Source organism: Erinaceus europaeus, chromosome 10, assembly GCF_950295315.1.
Source record: "Erinaceus europaeus chromosome 10, mEriEur2.1, whole genome shotgun sequence".
NCBI classification, from domain to species: domain Eukaryota; kingdom Metazoa; phylum Chordata; class Mammalia; order Eulipotyphla; family Erinaceidae; genus Erinaceus; species Erinaceus europaeus.
This window is the reverse complement of record NC_080171.1, coordinates 51,777,108-51,795,934: the sequence shown is the minus strand read 5'-3', so window position 1 is coordinate 51,795,934 and position 18,827 is coordinate 51,777,108. Positions and strand designations below refer to the sequence as shown.

General features: G+C 34.8%; 1 protein-coding gene and 1 non-coding gene across 5 annotated transcripts in view; both read right to left on the bottom strand.

Moving 5' to 3' along the window:
- Positions 1-18,827, bottom strand: part of CNTLN (centlein) — a 331,221-nt gene that overhangs the window by 28,120 nt on the left and 284,274 nt on the right. For 3 of the 4 annotated variants that reach the window (XM_016193668.2, XM_060199607.1, XM_007535780.3), the window contains exons 21-23: positions 14,399-14,525; positions 12,339-12,476; positions 10,948-11,133 (exon numbers count right to left, since the gene is read on the bottom strand). In XM_016193668.2, coding sequence (XP_016049154.1) covers positions 10,948-11,133; positions 12,339-12,476; positions 14,399-14,525 — 451 coding nt within the window. The remainder of the gene's footprint in view (positions 1-10,947; positions 11,134-12,338; positions 12,477-14,398; positions 14,526-18,827) is intronic. The other variant, XM_060199608.1, reaches the window with a different exon arrangement.
- LOC132541046 (U6 spliceosomal RNA) lies at positions 10,104-10,205 on the bottom strand. The gene has a single exon (XR_009552237.1). It is a non-coding gene; the product is annotated as a U6 spliceosomal RNA (small nuclear RNA).

Genomic DNA, 18,827 nt, shown 5'->3' with positions numbered 1-18,827 from the left:
ACACCTAAAGACCTACTTCACAGCTTGTGAAAGGACCCCCCTGCAGGTGGGGTGCCAGGGCTTGAACCAGGATCCTCACACCAGTCCTTTCGCTTTGCTCCATGTGTGCTTAACCCACTGCGCTACTGCCTGGTCCCCTCGTTTTGGGGTTTTTTTTTTTGTTGTTGTTTTTAATTATTGTTCTGTTCCGTTTGATTTATTATAATGTAATAATCTATCATTTGGCTGCTATAAGAAAAACTTTCTTGCGGATGTCCCTTGTCTGTGCTAATTCTTTATTAAGTCCTACTTCCTTGTTTCTTTCAAGGCAAATCAGCTAAAGGAAGCGCCTATTAAAACCAGCAAGGTAGCTCATCCAGGATGCTTGCTTTGCCACCCAGGTTCCCCACTGCACTGGGGGAAATGCCATTGCTGTGGTTTCTTTCCCTTTCTCACTCTGTCTTCTTTCTTTCTGTTTGATCCCAGAGTGGTGGAACCCCAGATACCAAAAAGAACAACAATTGCAGACCCATTCTTTCGGTGCAAACAGGGAATTTAAGATTTCTACCTCAAGTGACTTTCATTCATCTTCAAAGGCTGTATGTTTGCTGGAAAGTTCAAAGGACTTTTGGACCTTTATTGTTCTTTGTTGTCTGAATTCCTGCTTCCCTTTGTATGTTTTCACCAATCTTACTTGCTTTTGAGTGCTATTCCATTAAAATTTGAAATAGAGTTTTAACTGTGACCTGTTAACAGTTTTAAACTGTAATGTTCATCATAAAATGGAGTTGAATGGGCTAGTGAAATAGCTCACTTGGGTTGTGTTCTGTTTTGCTATATGTGGAAGCCAGGTTGGAAGAAAGCTTTGATGTTGTGCTCTCTTTAACTCTCTGTGCTTCTCTGTCTCTACCTTAAAAAAAAGGAGGAAAAAAAAAGAGTGAATATTTGTTTCTAATCTCCTTGTCTGTTGCATGATACCAAAGGAGAGAATAGGGAAAATTATTTTTACCCCATTATATTCAAACAAGAATTCTTTATGGAGGCAGGGTGGATAGCATAATGATTATGCAATAAAGAAAGGAAAAATACTTTCATGTCTGAGGTTGCAGAATTCTTCAAAGAACAGTGTCCCCTAATATGCAAACAAGTTTTAAGAAAAATACAGTGCAAAATGGTGCGCCCATCACTGACAGACTACAATTAATTGTTCCAATACTTGCCTTATCACTTAACTATTCACAAGTTCATCTTATCTTGTTGACATATTTCAAAAAACATTTGCAGAGATTTGTACAGCTTCCATTCTAAAATCTTCAACATTTATGTCATTAGTTAAAGATCAGTATTTATAGTTCTCTCACTACTTTCTATGTTAAAATTTATATGATATATCTTTTTTTATTGTTGTAGTTATTATTGTTGTTTCTATTGATGTCGCCGTTGTTGGATAGGACAGAGAGAAATGGAGAGAGGAGGGGAAGACAGAGAGGGGGAGAGAAAGATAGACACCTGCAGACCTGCTTCACCATCTGTGAAGATACCCCCCTGCAGGTGGGGAGCCAGGGGCTGGTCCTTACACTTTGCACCACCGGTGCTTAACCTGCTGCACTACTGCCCACCTCCCGATATATCTTAACTGTGAGCTTATATATCTTAACAGTTTTGTGAACTTTAATAAATGAAAATAATAGGTAATCTACATATAGATAACAGTAAATAACATTATCACTCCAGAAAGTTCCATTCTGTCACTTAGAGTGAATATCCAGCCTAACGTCAAGGTAACCCCTGTCCTTACTTCTTTTCTTTCTCATATGTATAAATGCAGAGCACGACTCAGCTCTGGTCTATGGTTTATGGTGGTTCTGAGGATTGAAGCTGGGACTTAGGAACCTCAGTCATGAAAGTCTTTTTGTATAACCATTGTACTATCCTATCCCTTCCCTTTCATATTCTGTCAATTACTTTTTCCCCCTCCATGGTCGCTAGGAATTCACTGCACCTAGCCAAGTCTTTCAGATAGAGATAGAAATAGAGAGATAGAAAAAAAGACACCACAAAACCAAAACTTTCTTCCCTGTGTGTGTGGCGGGGGTGAGCTGGGCTTAAACACTGGTTGGACATATATTTGATAAAATTGTATATGGAATGATACATACGTATTATTTTATCTGGAGTCTCCTATGTTTTAAAGATTTTTTTCTAAATTTCTTTGTGTATAAGTTGTTAATTTTTTACTAATTACTTTTGTTTTACTTTATAATTATATTAGTCAATTGCCAATAGATGAACACTTCAGCTCTTTCCAGTTAACTATTAATATTATAAGGTTAAAAAATGTTGTAAATATTTCTGTATACACTTTGCATGTATCTGCACATGTATTATTTTTCTTGAGAAGATACCTAGGAATAGAATTGTTTGATCATATGGTAGGTAATTATTTTATATCAAAAATTCTATGTATTTCTCCCAAATCTAGTATCTACAGCAACAATGGGAATCTTCCATTCTTTCTATTCTTTACAACATTTGGTGACTAGCATGCCTTTTCTTAAATTTATTTCTATGCTGTAAAAAGTTGAAAATTTTAATTTTTTGCCAATTGGTTATTGCTAATATATAAAAATTAGACTTGATTATTATACTTCAGGCTTGTATCCATAACCATTTTTAAACTATCTCAATTATTCTAAACGTTGTTATTTATTTTTAAGAAATTCTATGTAAAGAATGGTTTCAAAAAAAAAAAAAAGAATGGTTTCACTCATATGTGGAATATAGAGAATTGAGCACATGAACGTGAAAAAAAAATTTCTAACACATATCCAAGACTGTGGTAGCACTATACTGGTTATCTGGAGGTAGAGAGTGGGGTGTGTGTGAAATTATATTCCTACTAACTTTTAATCTTAAAAATCACTATTGATTCAATTTGTCAGGGAAAAATAGCTTTGATATTTCAACTTCTCTAACTGCCTAGATTTTAGTTCTGAATATATATATATATATATATATATATATATATATATATATTTAGCTCAAGTATTTAATGTTTCAGATTTGTAAGATGATTGAATTATAAAAGATAATAGAATTCTGACACTGGGCTTCAATATAGGGGGTGGGAACACAGAACTCTGGTGGTGGGAACTATATGGAATTATACCACTATTATCTTATAATTTTATAAATTAATATTAAATCAGTAATTTGAAATAAATAAGTAAATAACAACAACAACAACAAAAATGAATTCAATCTTGGGTAGAGAAACAACATAATGATTATGTAAAATACTCTCATGCCTGAGGCTCTGAGGCCCCAGGTTCAGTCTCCCATAATACCATAAGCCAGAACTGGGCACTGCTTTGATCTTTCTCTTTGTATCTTTCTCATTAAACCAAAAAAAAAAAAAAAAAGCTAAATAGTAAAAAACAACAACAAAAGAATTCTCAGAAAAATTCAAATAAAAAATACTATGAAATACCATCATATATTTACTCGTATGGTTATTTAAAAAAGTACAGAAAGTAACAAATGTTGGTGAGAATGCAGAAAATCTGGAACTTCCGTTCACACTTGTTAGGATCGTAAAATAGTGTGAGTTTTATACTATGAAGGTATTTCAAAGCATTATAAAGAATTACTCTATAATCCATTAATCCCATTTACTGATATATCCAAAAGAATTGAAAACAAGGTATCGAAAAATTTTTGTATAGTCATGCTCATATCAGGACTTTTCACAATAGTCAAGATGTGTAATCAACCTAGTTGTGGATAAATATGGTATAAACACACAATGGAATTAATTACTTCCTTTAAAGAGAATGTTATGTCACCTATTATAAAATCCTTGAGGACATTCTGTTAAGTGAAACAAGTTAGTCAAAACATAGAGATACCAGATTTAAAAGAAAGATCTAGAATTTTTGACAAACATTCACCTACTATATGACCCAATAATTATATTTCAAATAATGTATTCATTGTATGATTCTATTTATATCAGGTCATTACCTTCATAGAAACAGAGCATGAATTGTGACTACCAGAGGCTTGGTGAAGAGAATAGGAAAATTTGTTTAAGGGGTATAGTTTCAAATTTGCAAGGTAAGAAAGTTTAGCAAGTTACTGACATATTGACAATGATATAGATATATCGTTGAACTATACTACTGAACTATATACTTATAACTATATAACTAACTTAAATGGTTAAAACAGTAAACATTTCGTTGTGCATTTTTGCTACAATAAAAATAAGAATTGTGCCATTTGCAAATGGAAGCAAATTGCTATTCCTTACCAATATAAATCTCTACATTTTTTCTTGATTTATAGTGCTGCCAGTATTGAGCAGAAGTGGTGCATGATCAACTTTGCCTTGTTCCTATTTCTTTTTTATTCCTCTCCTCCTCCTAGCTAATTAAAAAAAAAAAATCTCGTTTATTTCACTGCTCTTTTTTTTTTTCTTCTTCCTTCTTTTGCATTCTGAATTCACTTACACTCATTCCTATTTCTAAGGAGAAAGTGTCCTTTAAAAGACTGAGCAAGTTCTGGTTTACACTTACTTTCCAGAGTTTTTTTTTGTCATTTCTTATCATAAATTGGTATTGAATTTTGTCAAATGATTTTAAGATATATTTTTAAGTTTGTTTTTATTCTCTAAATAGAGTGGACTACATTGATAGATAGATGGTTAGTTACTCAATCTCTCATTCCTATGAGAGTATTTGTTTATTCATGGACTGAAGTCCTTTTCATGTAACACTGATTTTGGTTTTCTGATATGCAATAAAGGTTCTGTGCATCAGTGTTTACAATGAAATTCTATAATTCTCTTTTTAATAAAGCTTTTTCAGGTCCTGGTCTCAGGACTGTCATGGCTACATAAAGTCTTCTGGAGATATTTCCGCTTCTATTGCCTGGAAATATTTCTATAAGATGGCTTTCTTCAAAAGCTTAATAGAAGTAATCAGTGAAGCCATCTGGATCTGATTTTTGTTATGAATGCTTCAGGTATTTTTAAAATCTAATTTTTTTAGTTGTTAATAAACACTTCTCAGATTTTTCAGTCCCATCATGTGTTAGTTTTGGTGATGACAACAGGCAATTATGTATGGTACTTGAAAGTCTTTTTCTTTTTCCACAGCAATTGACAAGTGAGATGATTCAGCTACAATGATTTAGTATGAGGAAACAGCCTAACCGTTAGCCAGTGTCTATGCTTGTGGTCGGCAGTTCTTAATCTCAGATTCTCCCAAATATGGCCACTGTAGAGATGGGGCTCTCCCTCTCTTTGTACTTGTTCACAGATCTGGCATTCTGGCCCAAATATACCTCTTTCTGTGGACACTTGGCCATGGTGCACACCAAATATTTATATCCAGTTTTTGCTGTAGAATAAAGGGAGTCTGGGGCCTCTGTGTATTTTACTACTTTTCTGCTTCTTAGTTTCCCCTTGACAAATTTTATTTTTTATCTGAAATGTGTTGTCATGATATATGGTTCCTGTCTTCTCTACATGACAAGTAAGATGTACTTTCAAGAAATGGGTCTTTTTTTTTTTTTACCCGAATTGTAGAATTTAGTATAAACTTGTTCAGAGCATTTCCTTCTTATCCATGTTTGTAAGATTTGTAATGATATTTCATTTATCATTCCTGATATTGACAGTTTTATATTTTCTTTTCATCACTGGAGCTGGGAGTGTATCCATTTGCTTGATTTCTTTCAAAGCCATCCTATGTGCATGTTAAATTAAGAAAAGAGCTGCCATTCTTCTTCGAAAATACTCTTATCAGTTTAAACTCCATTCAAAACCCTGTGAGATTCTTTTATCATGGTTTCTTGTCAATGCTGATTTTTTATAAATTTGTTATAGTTGTTTATTATTATTGTTTATTCATTTTTATATTAGAGAATCACATGTCGACAGGGGTTTGAATACACACCAGTCCCACCACCAGAGTTCTGAATCTTCAGTCTCCCCACTGCAATCCACTACAGTTCCCCTAAGGATGTAGACATGTGACAAACATCATCTCTACAACTATCTGTCCACATTTATACAAAGTTGCTCCCTTGTTTCCTGAATCAATCCTCTCTTCCCTTCCAAGCCACTCATGACAACATAATTACTTCCATAAGTCCCTCTCCTTTTCCTTCTCTTTCTCCGGATAAGTGCAGCCTACAGTGTTCCAAGTTATGACTATGAGCTATAAGCTCAGACCAGTAGGGACATAGAGGTTACACAGGCTCTGTTGCTAAATGTATATGTATATGTATATGTATATGTATATGTATATGTATATGTATATGTATATGTATATGTATATGTATATGTATATGTATATGTATATGTATATGTATGTCCTAGTAAATAGTTAATTTTAGCTACAGAATTTTTTTCAAGAATGGGAGCTGCTCCCAACCCGATCCAACTTTCTAGCCCTTTTCTCTATTCATTCTCGGTGACAATATTCTTATCCAATCTCAGGCTAGCTACCAAACTACTATAGTTGTGTGCCCCCAGGAACATGCCTAACATGGATTTCCTAGCTTTCTTCTATCCTAAAATCCCTAATCACATCTGCTCAAATCCTACTTTTTTGGTTCCTATCCATTAACCATTTTGCATCAACTTAGGTTATAGTTTGTTTTTTTTTTTTGTGTGTGTGTGTGATGGAAGCTATGTTGGTGGCATTCAGGTGAAAAATAAATAATAAGCTGATCTTCCACTTTTTGGGACACAGCATAAAAGTGCTGTTTCAGTTTAACTGGACCCAGAGATGAACTAAGCTAAGAAATGCAGAGATTGCACAGAACAAGGAAGAAAGGCGGAGCGCCTAATAACAACCATTCATCAGAAGTGACCTATAGTTTACAGTAGTCTGCTGCACAAAGGATTCCACATTTTGCTATTAAGGAAACCAATAGCTAGGACGCAAGACAATGACACAGGCAGATTTCATGACTGCTGTCTCCCCTATATAGGCTTTCACATTAGTAAATGCCAGAAGTCCCAGTGCCTTCCTACTTCTTGTGCCTCACTGAACCTTGGGATCTGCACTTAATACCATCCCAACCTTTGCAGCAGAACAAAGTGACAACTTAGACCTCTGCAGCTGATCTCCACTAGTATGTATGCACTTACACTTCCAGCTGTGCACTTGTACACTACTGGCTTCAATCTTGTCGCTGGCCTCCAGTGACTTGCCTGTTTCCATACTGAGATATGCTAGTTATGGGACTGGATGCTAGCTTCTAGTGTCCCACAAAACTCTGTGTGGGTCCAGATCTTGTCCTGTCTCTTGTCACTGCCATGCACCAATGGACTCACTTGTAGCTAATTCCTGAACTGTACACCTGGATGTGTATATGAAATCATCATAGTATACACCCAATAATTAAAAAACCAACCTCATTGAAAAAGGGACATGATGGGAGGAGGTGGAGATAGTGTTGCACCTAGTAGAATGCATGTGTTATAATGTGCATGGATATGTTTCAAGCTCCCAGCCCCAACCTGTAGAGCGAAGGATTCATAGATGTGAAGCAGTGTTACAGGTGTCTTTCTCTCTCCCTGTCTCCTTCTTCTCTCTCAATTGTTCTCTGCCTTTATCTAATAAATACATAAAATATTTTAATATATATTTTATTTAATTTATTTATTTTCCCCTATGTTTCCCTTGTTATTTTTATTGTTGTTGTAGTTATTATTGTTGTCGTAGCTGTTGGATAGGACAGAGAGAAATGGAGAGAGGAGGGGAAGACAGAGACGGGAGAGAAAGATAGACACCTGCATACCTGCTTCACCGCTTGTGAAGCAACTCCCCTGCAGGTGGGGAGCCGGGGGCTCAAACCGGGATCCTTACTCGGGTCCTTGCGCTTTGAGCCACATGCACTTAACCCACTGTGCTACCACCTGACTCCCCACATAAAATATTTTTTAAAAAAAGATAAAAGAGATGTAGGCAGAATCTTCTCTGAAGGACAGATTCAAAAGACCAACAGAAATAAGAAACAATGCTCAAGTCACTGAGGACCTAGGAAATGCAAATAAAAAACAAACAGGGAAATATCACTTTACACTTGTGAGAATGCTATATATTAGATAAGAGAGAAACACCAGCTATTGCTGCTGGGTATGTAAACTGGCTCAATCCCAGAGGAAAACAGTGTGGAGACTTATTAGAATGCTAGAAATGGGTCTACCCTATGACCAGGCAATTCCTCTCTTTGGGGTTTATCCAAACTAAACAAGAACACTTATTTGAATACGCTATGCACATCTATACTCATAGTAGTGCAATTCATAATAGTCCAAACTTGAAACCAGCTCACATGCTCAACGACAGATGAATGGCAAAGAAAGTTGTGGCATATATATTTACATGGTGGAATACTATGCAACTGTTGAAATGAGAAAAGCATTTCTTTTGCTGTAACTTGAACAGAGCTTGAAGGCATTGTATTGAGTAAAATGATTTAACTCAGGTAGAAACTAAGAAGCAAGGATGGCAGGGTAAAACAAAGTGAAACTTAGACTGAGTGTGGAGTATTGCTCAAAGCAAAGGAGTCTGAGGAAAGAGTAAGGGGATAAAATGGGGAGGCTGGGATCCTAGTGTATGATGATGGAAAAAGGGTCTAAGTTGGGGAAGATAATGACTGAAAGACAGCTATTATGAGGAAAAGAAAGGTTTTACCTATGTGTCAATAACTGTATGGTAAACCATTAACTCCTTAATAAAGTGGAATAGTGAAGAAATTGTTAGGTTTCAATTGTATTTCAAAAAAAGCTAGGGGAAATGAACATAAGAAAAACAGTAACTAACCGAGTTAACTTAGTGTTGAAGTATTGAGAATTGTTTCTATTTACCAAGTATCCTGTAGTGGAAAGAAGAGGACAAATTCAGGGAAGGTGTTCTGTGTGCTACCTATCATGAGGAGATGTAAAACTCAACACTGGTGACAACAGTTATGTAAATCAAGATTTATCCAATACAATGATAAATATATTAAACATTATCATACTTCTTTAAAGTTTTCACCAGAAAAGAAATTTATGTATTTCCCAAACACCTTGCTAAATCTTACTGAAGTAAATACATATTGAAAACTAAATAACTTTCTAGTATGTTGTTCTTTGGCTGGTACTATGCCATAGAAACCATTGAGGATATGGAATCTGGCCTATGACTCTCACATATAAGTACATTAACAAGGCCATATCAAGGTTCAGTCAAACTGAGAAAATACTTCTAGAAATTTCCCTTGTGTGTTATATTCAGTTATTAGGAGAATTCAAAACCTCAGCTCTGCCACATATATTCAGCCCAGATGCTCAAAACATTTGATTTTACCCCAGGGCAAAATTCCCTATTCAAGATTAGATCTAGAACAGATGGCCACTCCACCTCTTCTATAATCCAGTTGTGCCCTAAGAATAAATGTATAGGCTAATGGGAACATGGATTCCACAATAGGACCAAAACAAACATTATTACTATTAATATTACTAATAGCATTTATTAAGTACTTTGTGTACATGATATCCTAATAAGCTCTGTACAAAATGAGCCCTGATGATCATAATATTCCAGGAACTATGTACATTCTCTGATTTATTTATTTTACCAGAATACTGCTCAGTTGTGGCTTATTCAGCTGGTGCTGGAGAATAAGCGTGGGACATCAGAGCCTCAGGCATGAAAGTATTTTGGTTTTTTTTGCGTAAATATTATGTGATCTTCCAAGTCTACTCAGTATATTCTCTAGCTGCTCTCATTAACAAGTGTGTATGCCTCTTGCCTTCGCAAAGTTGTTTTTTTTTGTATAAAACTGCAACTTCTTTATTTTGCATGCTTTAATTTCTGAACAAAACAACAATAAACAACATCAAGACCATTGTCAAATATGATAGGGGATTTTTTTTGTCAAATATGACAATTTTGACCATTGTCAAATATGACAGGGTTTTTAAAAAATATATTTTTCCTTATCCTGTCTTATAAAAGACAGGAGAAAAAGCAAAACTACTAGACACCAGTAGAAGAAATCAGGTGGGCTGTTGGGGCAAGATGGAGATACCCTAGAGGGCATAAGATTTGCAGGTAAAAAATATGGAGCACTTCACAAATTTCCATGTCATCTTTGTGCAGAGGTCATGCTAATCTCTGTATTGTTCCAATTTTAATACATTGCTATCTCCCTTTGCAGTTTTCAATCTGGTATGTGACCACACTGGTACAGTATCCAGTACCATTCATGAGAAAGAGATATATGGGGCAGAAGTGCAAATCACAGGTCTAAAAGCTCCTTACAAAGACTTTCAAACAGACAAATAAAAAACCTTTTTTTAGTCATGTAGTTACTCCTCCCTTCTCATCCTCATCTTTGTGCAGCTAATTTCTGAGCTTCTCCTAGGTTCTCAGACAATAAGAGAAATGGCATACTCTTTGTAGCCTTTTTTTTTTTTCTCTTTCTCTCTTCTTCCTTTCATTCTGCTAAGTCACTTATCACTCTTCTACCTATTTTAGATTATGGAACATGGTTCAAATATTTCCTAGCTTCTGTAAACATAGAACAAATTATATATATGGTCTTGTTTGGATGATTTCCAAAAGGTGCGTAGAGGTGAACTGACTTAATTCTTTTATCTTAAACCCTATTTAGATCACCTGATTAATACAGTTTCAAAACTAAACTGATAATAAAAATGAAAATTAATAAAGAGTAAAAACATTTTAACTTGAGCTGTGAATCTTATCCTATGGTTTTTGTCAGTGTTTCCTTTTTATAAATAAAAGTTAAAAAAACTTTTTAAAAGAAATTTTGAACAATGGTTTAAGTATGTTAAAGAGTGTTTGCTTTAAAAAGTATGACCCAAATCACCTAAAGATGGTCACTGCCTATTCTGAGTTAGAAAGTAAGAGTTAGGAAACTAAAAATAATCCAAACCTTTACAAAGGAGGTGAATTCTTCAATTTTTTCATTGGCTAACAGCAATTTTTTTTGTGCACCTTCTAGGGCCTGCTCACTTTGTAGCGCTAATCCTTGGAGATGTTTTGATGCTGCTGTTTCAATTTCTGTTATTACTGATTCAGTCTCATTTACTTTTGATAATAGATGAGTAAGTCTGAGATCCTGCAAAATACCAGCAAGAGGAAATTACTTTTTCCTAAGTTCATTTGGAAGTAGTAGCCAAATATCAGAGAATAGGATCTGTTATTGTCTATATAAATATTTACTTTTATTTGAATAAAATGATGGTTGATTTATTTTCAGTAAGTAGTGTGTTCTCAGTATACACGTGTATATATTTATCATTGATATCAATTTACTTTTTGAAAATGTCAATAAAAACATGGAAATTATTATAGATGAAAAGATCTCATACAGTAAAGTAAAATGAAAGATATAGCCATTAGTCTAGATGCCAGTTCTTAACAATAGTCTTCATTTATTACAAATCACCAAGACAAAAAAAATGTTTCTTTAATGCAGCATTACCTTTAATGGTAAACAAATTCTTAGTATTTCACATAAAGATAGAAATGTTCTTTAGGGAGCTGGACAATGGTGTACCTGGTTAAACGCACAAGGACTCAAGTTCAAGCCCTCTGCTCCCCACCTGCAGGTCTGCATGTGTTTATCTTTTGCTCACTCTCTCTGTCTCCCTGTCCTCTCTTGATTTCTCTCTGTCCTACCTAATAACAATAAAAAATTTGAAAAAAAAAAAAAGAAAGAAAGAAAGAAAAAATGGCCACCAGGAGTGGTGGATTCGTAATGCAGGCACAAAGCCCCAGTGATAAATCTGGTAGCAAAATTAACTAATTTAATTAAAATGCAAAGGGAAAAAATATATAAATCTTCTTTGTAGTTATCAGAAAAGCTTCAGTAGCTCATATCTGTGGGGAAGAAAAAAAGAGCAATTTATTTTTTTCCTTTTTTAAATATTTTATTTATTTTTAATGAAAGATCCAGAGAAAGATATAGAAAGAGGGCAGAGCACTGATCATCTGTGGCTTAAGGGGATGCTGGGGACTGAACCTGGGACCACAGAGCCTCAGGCATGGAAACCATTTCCATAACCATTATGTTATCTCCCCAGCCCCAAAATAGCAATTTCAAAAATGAAAAAGACATTGTTATGCCCCACCACTAAACTAAAATATCTTTTTTTTTTAAAGATTTTATTTATTGATTGATGAGAAAGAAAGGAGGAGATAAAGAACCAGTCATCACTCTGGTACATGTGCTGCCAGGGATTGAACTCATGCTTGAGAGTCTAGTGCCTTAGCCACTGCACTATCTCATGGACCACTAAACTGAAATATCTTAAAACATACCTTTTTTTCTAATTCTTCTTTAGTTTTCTGATACATCTGCTCATACTGTGACTTTTCTTTTATGGCAACACTAAGTCTTTGCTTTAGGGAATCAATTGATACCTTCTTGTTGGAACATTCTTCATTTAATGTCTTCACCTACAGTAAAAGCATAAAGGCAATTATTATTAATAAAGATAATCAAATGATATTCTATATTTGTTTCAACAGATATCAAACACATATGTAAGCCCAATGTCAATTATTTACTCATAGATAATGATTATTTCAAGTATAAAATTTATAAAAATTACTATAAACACTAATAATCCTTAAACCAATAGCAAAACCCCCACCACCAAAAAATTTAAAACTGTATCACAGAAACTGTATCAAATTCACTAGTGTGAATATTGCTAAATATATATATATGTATATATATGCATATATATAATGTTAGTGTTTTACCTAATAATACAGTATTAGTATTTGCTACAGTTCTTTAAATTAATAAAATTTATTATTTAAAAATGTATACTTCACATAATACACATATTTTTTCAATTTTTAAAATTATTCATATGTTTATAGGATAGAAATAGAGAGAAACTGAGAGAGAAAGGGGAGCTAGAGAGAGAAAGAGATACATCTGCAGCACTGCTTCATCATTTGTTAAGCTTTCTCTCTGCAGAGAAGAACATGGGGCTTGAGGCCAGGTTCATGTGCATCATACCATGAACACTCAACAAGTTTTGTCACCACCCAACTCCGCTATAAACTTTTTAATTAATTAATTATTCAATTACTTAATTTACTTGCTTACTACTCAGCTCTGGTTTATGATGATGCCTGGGACTGAACTCTTTGTGTAATACATGCATGTATGTATACACATATATACGTAAAACATTTCAAAAATGACTTCCTTTTCCCTTTCAGATTTAATACTAGTAAAGATATGGAGTTACTTAGCCAAAGACTATGTCTGAAATGGTTATTGAAGTAAAAAAATTTTAAAAAGCAAAATTTAAAGGCTAACACTGACAAAGGCTTCAAGGAAATAACTATAGTTTATGTGAATGTGTAGAGAAGAAAATCCATAAACATTTCTTTACGTCATGAAATATTTTCTCTTTTAAATGTATCTAAACTAATCCTTAGATTTTTTTTAATCTTCAACAAAGAAAATTAAGGGAGTTGTTCTCTCTGGAAACGACAGCATTTAGTCAATGCCAAAGCACAATCAGCTTTATGAATTGTTAAATAACTCCTTTTTCTTTTTAAAGTAAAAACTAATACTTGGTCAGAAAATAATTAATTTCTACTTCTAGATAAAACAGTATACAGCTACTAAAAACATAACTCTCAATGTACACTGGGTTAAATTTATGAAATGAAAAAGTACAGTTTTTTAAAAAATATGGTGACTATATTTTTCAAAGAACTTCTACTAGTTATTCTCACATTTAAAATTTTATCATTGATCCTTCTATAAATTATAGTTAATTTTTAAAAGACAGTACTTCATATTTTCCTTTTATTTTTCTTGATTTGTGCCACAGCATTACACTGGCACATGTAATACTAGGGTTTAAACTCAGGACACTATGCTTAAGAGCCCAATACCTTATCTACTGCATCACACTGCCAGAGTCACAAATTACAGTTCAAAGAAAAATATGGCTGGGGAAGGAGCTTAACTGGTACACTACAGAGTTTTCATAGCTAAGTATGTCAGTTGAATTTCTGGTATCCCATGTACCATGTGTATTCTGGCTTCTCTCTCTGTGCTCTGGATCTATGCTCTGGCTTCTCTCTCTCTCATGAAACTCTACCTCATATGAAGTAAATAAAAATATTAAGGGATTTAAAAATTATGTTTGATTTCCTTTCCATGGTTTGTTTATAACTAAATACAGAATATGCAGTATATGTGAAATAAGAAGTCAGTATGTTCTCCAAGCAAGCAATGCCATCACACAGTAGAGTATGTATGTTTTCTATAAATTTACTAAATATTGGAGTTAAGAAGGTAAATGCAAGAGGAATATTTTAAGGTCAATGAACACAGAAATCGATACCTTTTTTTCAAGATTTTCTAACATTTCATTAGCACTCTCACTACTTTCTAAATTTACTTTCTGGCGAAACTTCAAGTCCTCTATCAAATGTCTCTTCATGGTTATATCTCTCTCCATTCGAGACATCCTTAAAAGGAAGAGAAATTACCAAAAGTAATAAGAAATACAATGGTAACATCATATATGTTATGCAATATTGTACTTACTGTTCATTTAAAATGGTATCTGATATTAAATGAATCAAAACAATTGCATAGGCTATAAACATTATTCTGTTAATATTGTGGATACTTATAAAATCTATCTGTGCCAAGTAAGGATAGACATGAGCCCAAGGTCAGATTGATGGGGTTTACATTTAAGGGTATTTATATAGTTTTCCCGTATTTGAGAGCTACTCTCTGTGCTGATACAGCTTTCTAGTCTGATTTCCAACTCCAACACCATCTTTCCAAACAATACTTTCAGCCCACCTGCATGCTAGTTACTGGGCTCTGGAAAAAAACAGTAAAGTCATGGGCCCCTTGGAATATACATAAAATAGGCTTCCTAGCTCCTTCCAACATGAAGACCCCAAGTCTCATCTGCCATATTCTTACCTTTAAGCTCCTGATTACTAAACAATTTGTTCTGCTTTATATCTTAATGCTTTTCAACCACCAAGTTGTAGATGCTATCATGACGCCAACCTGACTTCCCTGGGCAGAAGATCTGACCAGTGTGTCCTGGAGCCCCACCTCCCCAGAACCCTGCCCTACCAGGGAAAGGCAGAAATAGGCTGGGGGTATGGATTCACCTGTCAATGCTCATGTCCAGTGGAGACGCAGTCACAAAAGCTAGACCTTCTACCTTCTGCACCCCATAAAGAATTTTGGTCCATACTTCCAGAAGGATAAAGAATAGAGAAGTTTCCAATGAAGGCGGTGGGGTGTGGAACTCAGGTGGTGGGAATTCTTTGGAATTGTGCCCCTCATTTTTTAAAAATTTTGTATCATTATCTTTATTTATTTATTGGATAAAGATAGCCATAAATCAAGGGAAGGGGAAGATAGAGAGGAAGAGAGACAGAGAGACACCTGCAGGGCTGTTTCATCACTTGTGAAGCTTTCTCCCTTCAGGGACTCAAACTGGGGTCCTTGAACATTGTAACCTGTATGCTCAGCCAGATGTGCCACTGCCCAACCCAGAATTGTACCTCTCTTATTCCATAATCTTGTTAATCATTATTAAGTCATTAATAAATTATAAAAATCCTGAAGCTTGCCTTTCAACAAAATTTAACTTGGGAAAAAAAATCTATCACATAACTGTGACTGGCCATTAAAGTAGTACCTATATATGGATGTCTAAAAATAGAAAAAAAAAATAGAGCTGCAAAAAATTAATACCATTTATAAAACTTGAAATTTTCATATTTAAATTACATCTTTGCATTGCTAAGGAAAATAAAAAATGATATTAAGAGATCATCAAAAAGCATAGCACTGAAAAATTCTATAATAAATAAATGCAAAATATTTCATGCAAACACAGTAAAATTGGGCATGAATGTCTTTTTTCTTCTCAGACATTTAATTTATTAACTTAATTTTGATAAAGACAGAAATTGAGAGGGAAGGGGGAAGTAGAGAAGGAGAGAAAAGGAAAGACACCTGAAGCACTTATGAAACTTAAACCCTGCTGATGGGGACCAGGGCTTGAACCTGGGTTCTTGTACACAGTGGGCATGAATGTCTTCTAATTTAATATTATTTGAAATTGGGCTGACATATCTTCTTAGCTTAAGAGATAATATATTGATAGGCAATGGTGGATCACATAAAAAAGAACTAATATTAAGTGTGATAATCACTAACTTTTTAAAATATACTTTTTATTTATTTTCCCTTTTTTGTTGCCCTTGTTTTTTTATTGTTGTAGTTATTGTTGTTGTTGATGTCATTGTTGTTGGATAGGACAGAGAGAATTGGAGAGAGGAGGGGAAGACAGAGGGGGAGAGAAAGATAGACACCTGCAGACCTGCTTCACCGCCTGTGAAGTGACTCCCCTGCAGATGGGGAGCTGGGGGCTTGAAGCAGGATCTAGGTTTTTTTTGTTGTTTTTTTTTTAACCAGTGCACTGCTCAGCTCTGGCTTATGGTGGTACGGGGATTGAACCTGGAACTTTGGAGCCTCAGGCATGACAGTCTCTTTGCATAACCACTATGCTATCTACCCCCACCCATAATCACTATCTTTAGCGCTTTACTTGTACCAACTCATTTAATCCTCAGAAATTTTATGGTTTATACTATGTAACTGGTGCACAGAGATAGAAGGCAAAGGAACTAGGATTCAAAAGAATGTTTCTTTGAATATCCACTATTAAACAATAAACAAAATTACACTTCAATCTAAAAAAAAACTTCAAGATATTTTGTTTAAAAATAAAATCAAAGATTTACAGTTACATGTAAAGAACTTCTAGTAGTTATTATCCATGACATCACCTACAATGAATACAGGAAAAAGGAAAGTTGCTACTGACATAACCCCAATGACGGTCAGCTGACCAACTGCTGTCACTAAGGACACTAATTTTTGTATAGGCTTATTTTTAGCAGATCTTCACTTTCAATATTGTATACTGAAATACATATATATTACACTTGCCTTTATATAAATAAATATTGGTAAATTATTAAAAACACAGATTGGAGTTTTATCTAACCATATTATCATCTCAAGGCTCTAGCATTTCTATAAAAGACCTAGAAAATATTTTTTCAGTGAGAGAATATTTTAAACACCTCTTATATATATAAATTTTGCCTCCAGGGTAGTCACTGGGGCTCGGTGCCTGCACTACGAATCCACTGCTCTTGGAGGCTATTTTTTCCCCTTTTGTTGCCCTTGTTGTTAATCATTATTCTTGTTATTATTATTGTTGCTGGATAGGACAGAAAGAAATGAGAGGAGAGGAAGACAAAGAGGGGGAGAGAAAGACACCTGCAGACCTGCTTCACCACTTGTGAGGTGACCCCCATGCAGGTGGGGATCTGGGGGCTCTAACCTGATCCTTTGTGCCATGTGTGCTTAACCCACTGTGCTACTGCCCAGCCCTCCCAGCTCATAATTTTTGAGTAATAATATTTATTTAAATTTAAATGTTTACTCTAAGAAGAAAATATAAATTTAGATATTTGTACTGTAATTAACAAAGCTATAAACTTGTCATAAATGGTTTTATATATGTGGTCTTAAACGTTTTATCTTGGGGGGGTGAGAGTGCTTTGTAGATAATCAGCATATGAGATGAGGGACTGTACCTTGTATTAAAAACTGTAATAAAATTCCCCAATAAAGAAAATAAAAATGTTAGGGCAGGGGTAGATAGCATAATGATTATGCAAAGAGACTCTCATGCCTGAGGCTCTGAAGTCCCAGGTTCAATCCCCTGCACCACAATAAGCCAGTGTTGTGCAGTGCTCTAGTGTTTCTCTCAGTGTCTTTCTCACTCTGCATCTCTCTCAAAAATAAAATAACTAAAATACTTAAGAAAAAAAACACTTCAAAAAAAAGAAAAGAAACTTTTTGGAAAAGATATATTTACTTCCTAGTGAGTGAGAGAAGAGAGAGGACCAGAGAGAGCATCATTCCATCACATGCAATGCTGTGGTCAAGCTCAAGACTCATGCTTATGATTCCTGCTCTTTATTCACTCTGCCACCTCCTAGACGGCTAACTTTTCATCTTTTGTAGGTTAACACATGAACTTTGGAAGAACAATTTTTAATACTTTAGTATTTCTTGGAGTGCAATGTTTAATAGAGTCAAATGCCACTAGGTGGCACCAAATACAACAGATAAAACTAGGAAAACCTGCATATATTGAGAAAAGATTCAGTTTGTGTTTTGAAAAACTTCGAGACATACAATTAATTTTCCCCCTCTCGTATTAATTAACTAGTGATGTATATGACTACATTTTAGTAGGAGTGTACATAAACACCATTCCCACCACCAAAAGACTGTGACCCATCCCTCCCACCCACTCCCACCCCCCACTGTCCCAGGAAGCTGATATGCAGACTCTCTCAAAAGCCTAGACCAAATAGATCAGAAGCAACAAATAGCACAGCTATATACAAGATACTGGGTACTGTACAGCAAACCCTAACAAAAGGACTTTTCAAAGTTAACCCAATTACCAATTAATGTGATGATAACATTAACAATCCATTGTCTTTTTGAACCCTAAGACAGCAGGAACCTCACATCTCCACTATAGAGCCTCTACTTCCCCCAGTCCTGGAACCACTGAACCCACTTTCCCGTATGCCTCTCCCAATCCATATCAAATAATATTGCATCTGCCGATCACAACCTAACCAACACAACGATTGTCACCTCAACATGCTTCACTTCAGACTGTGTCCAGAAACTACACA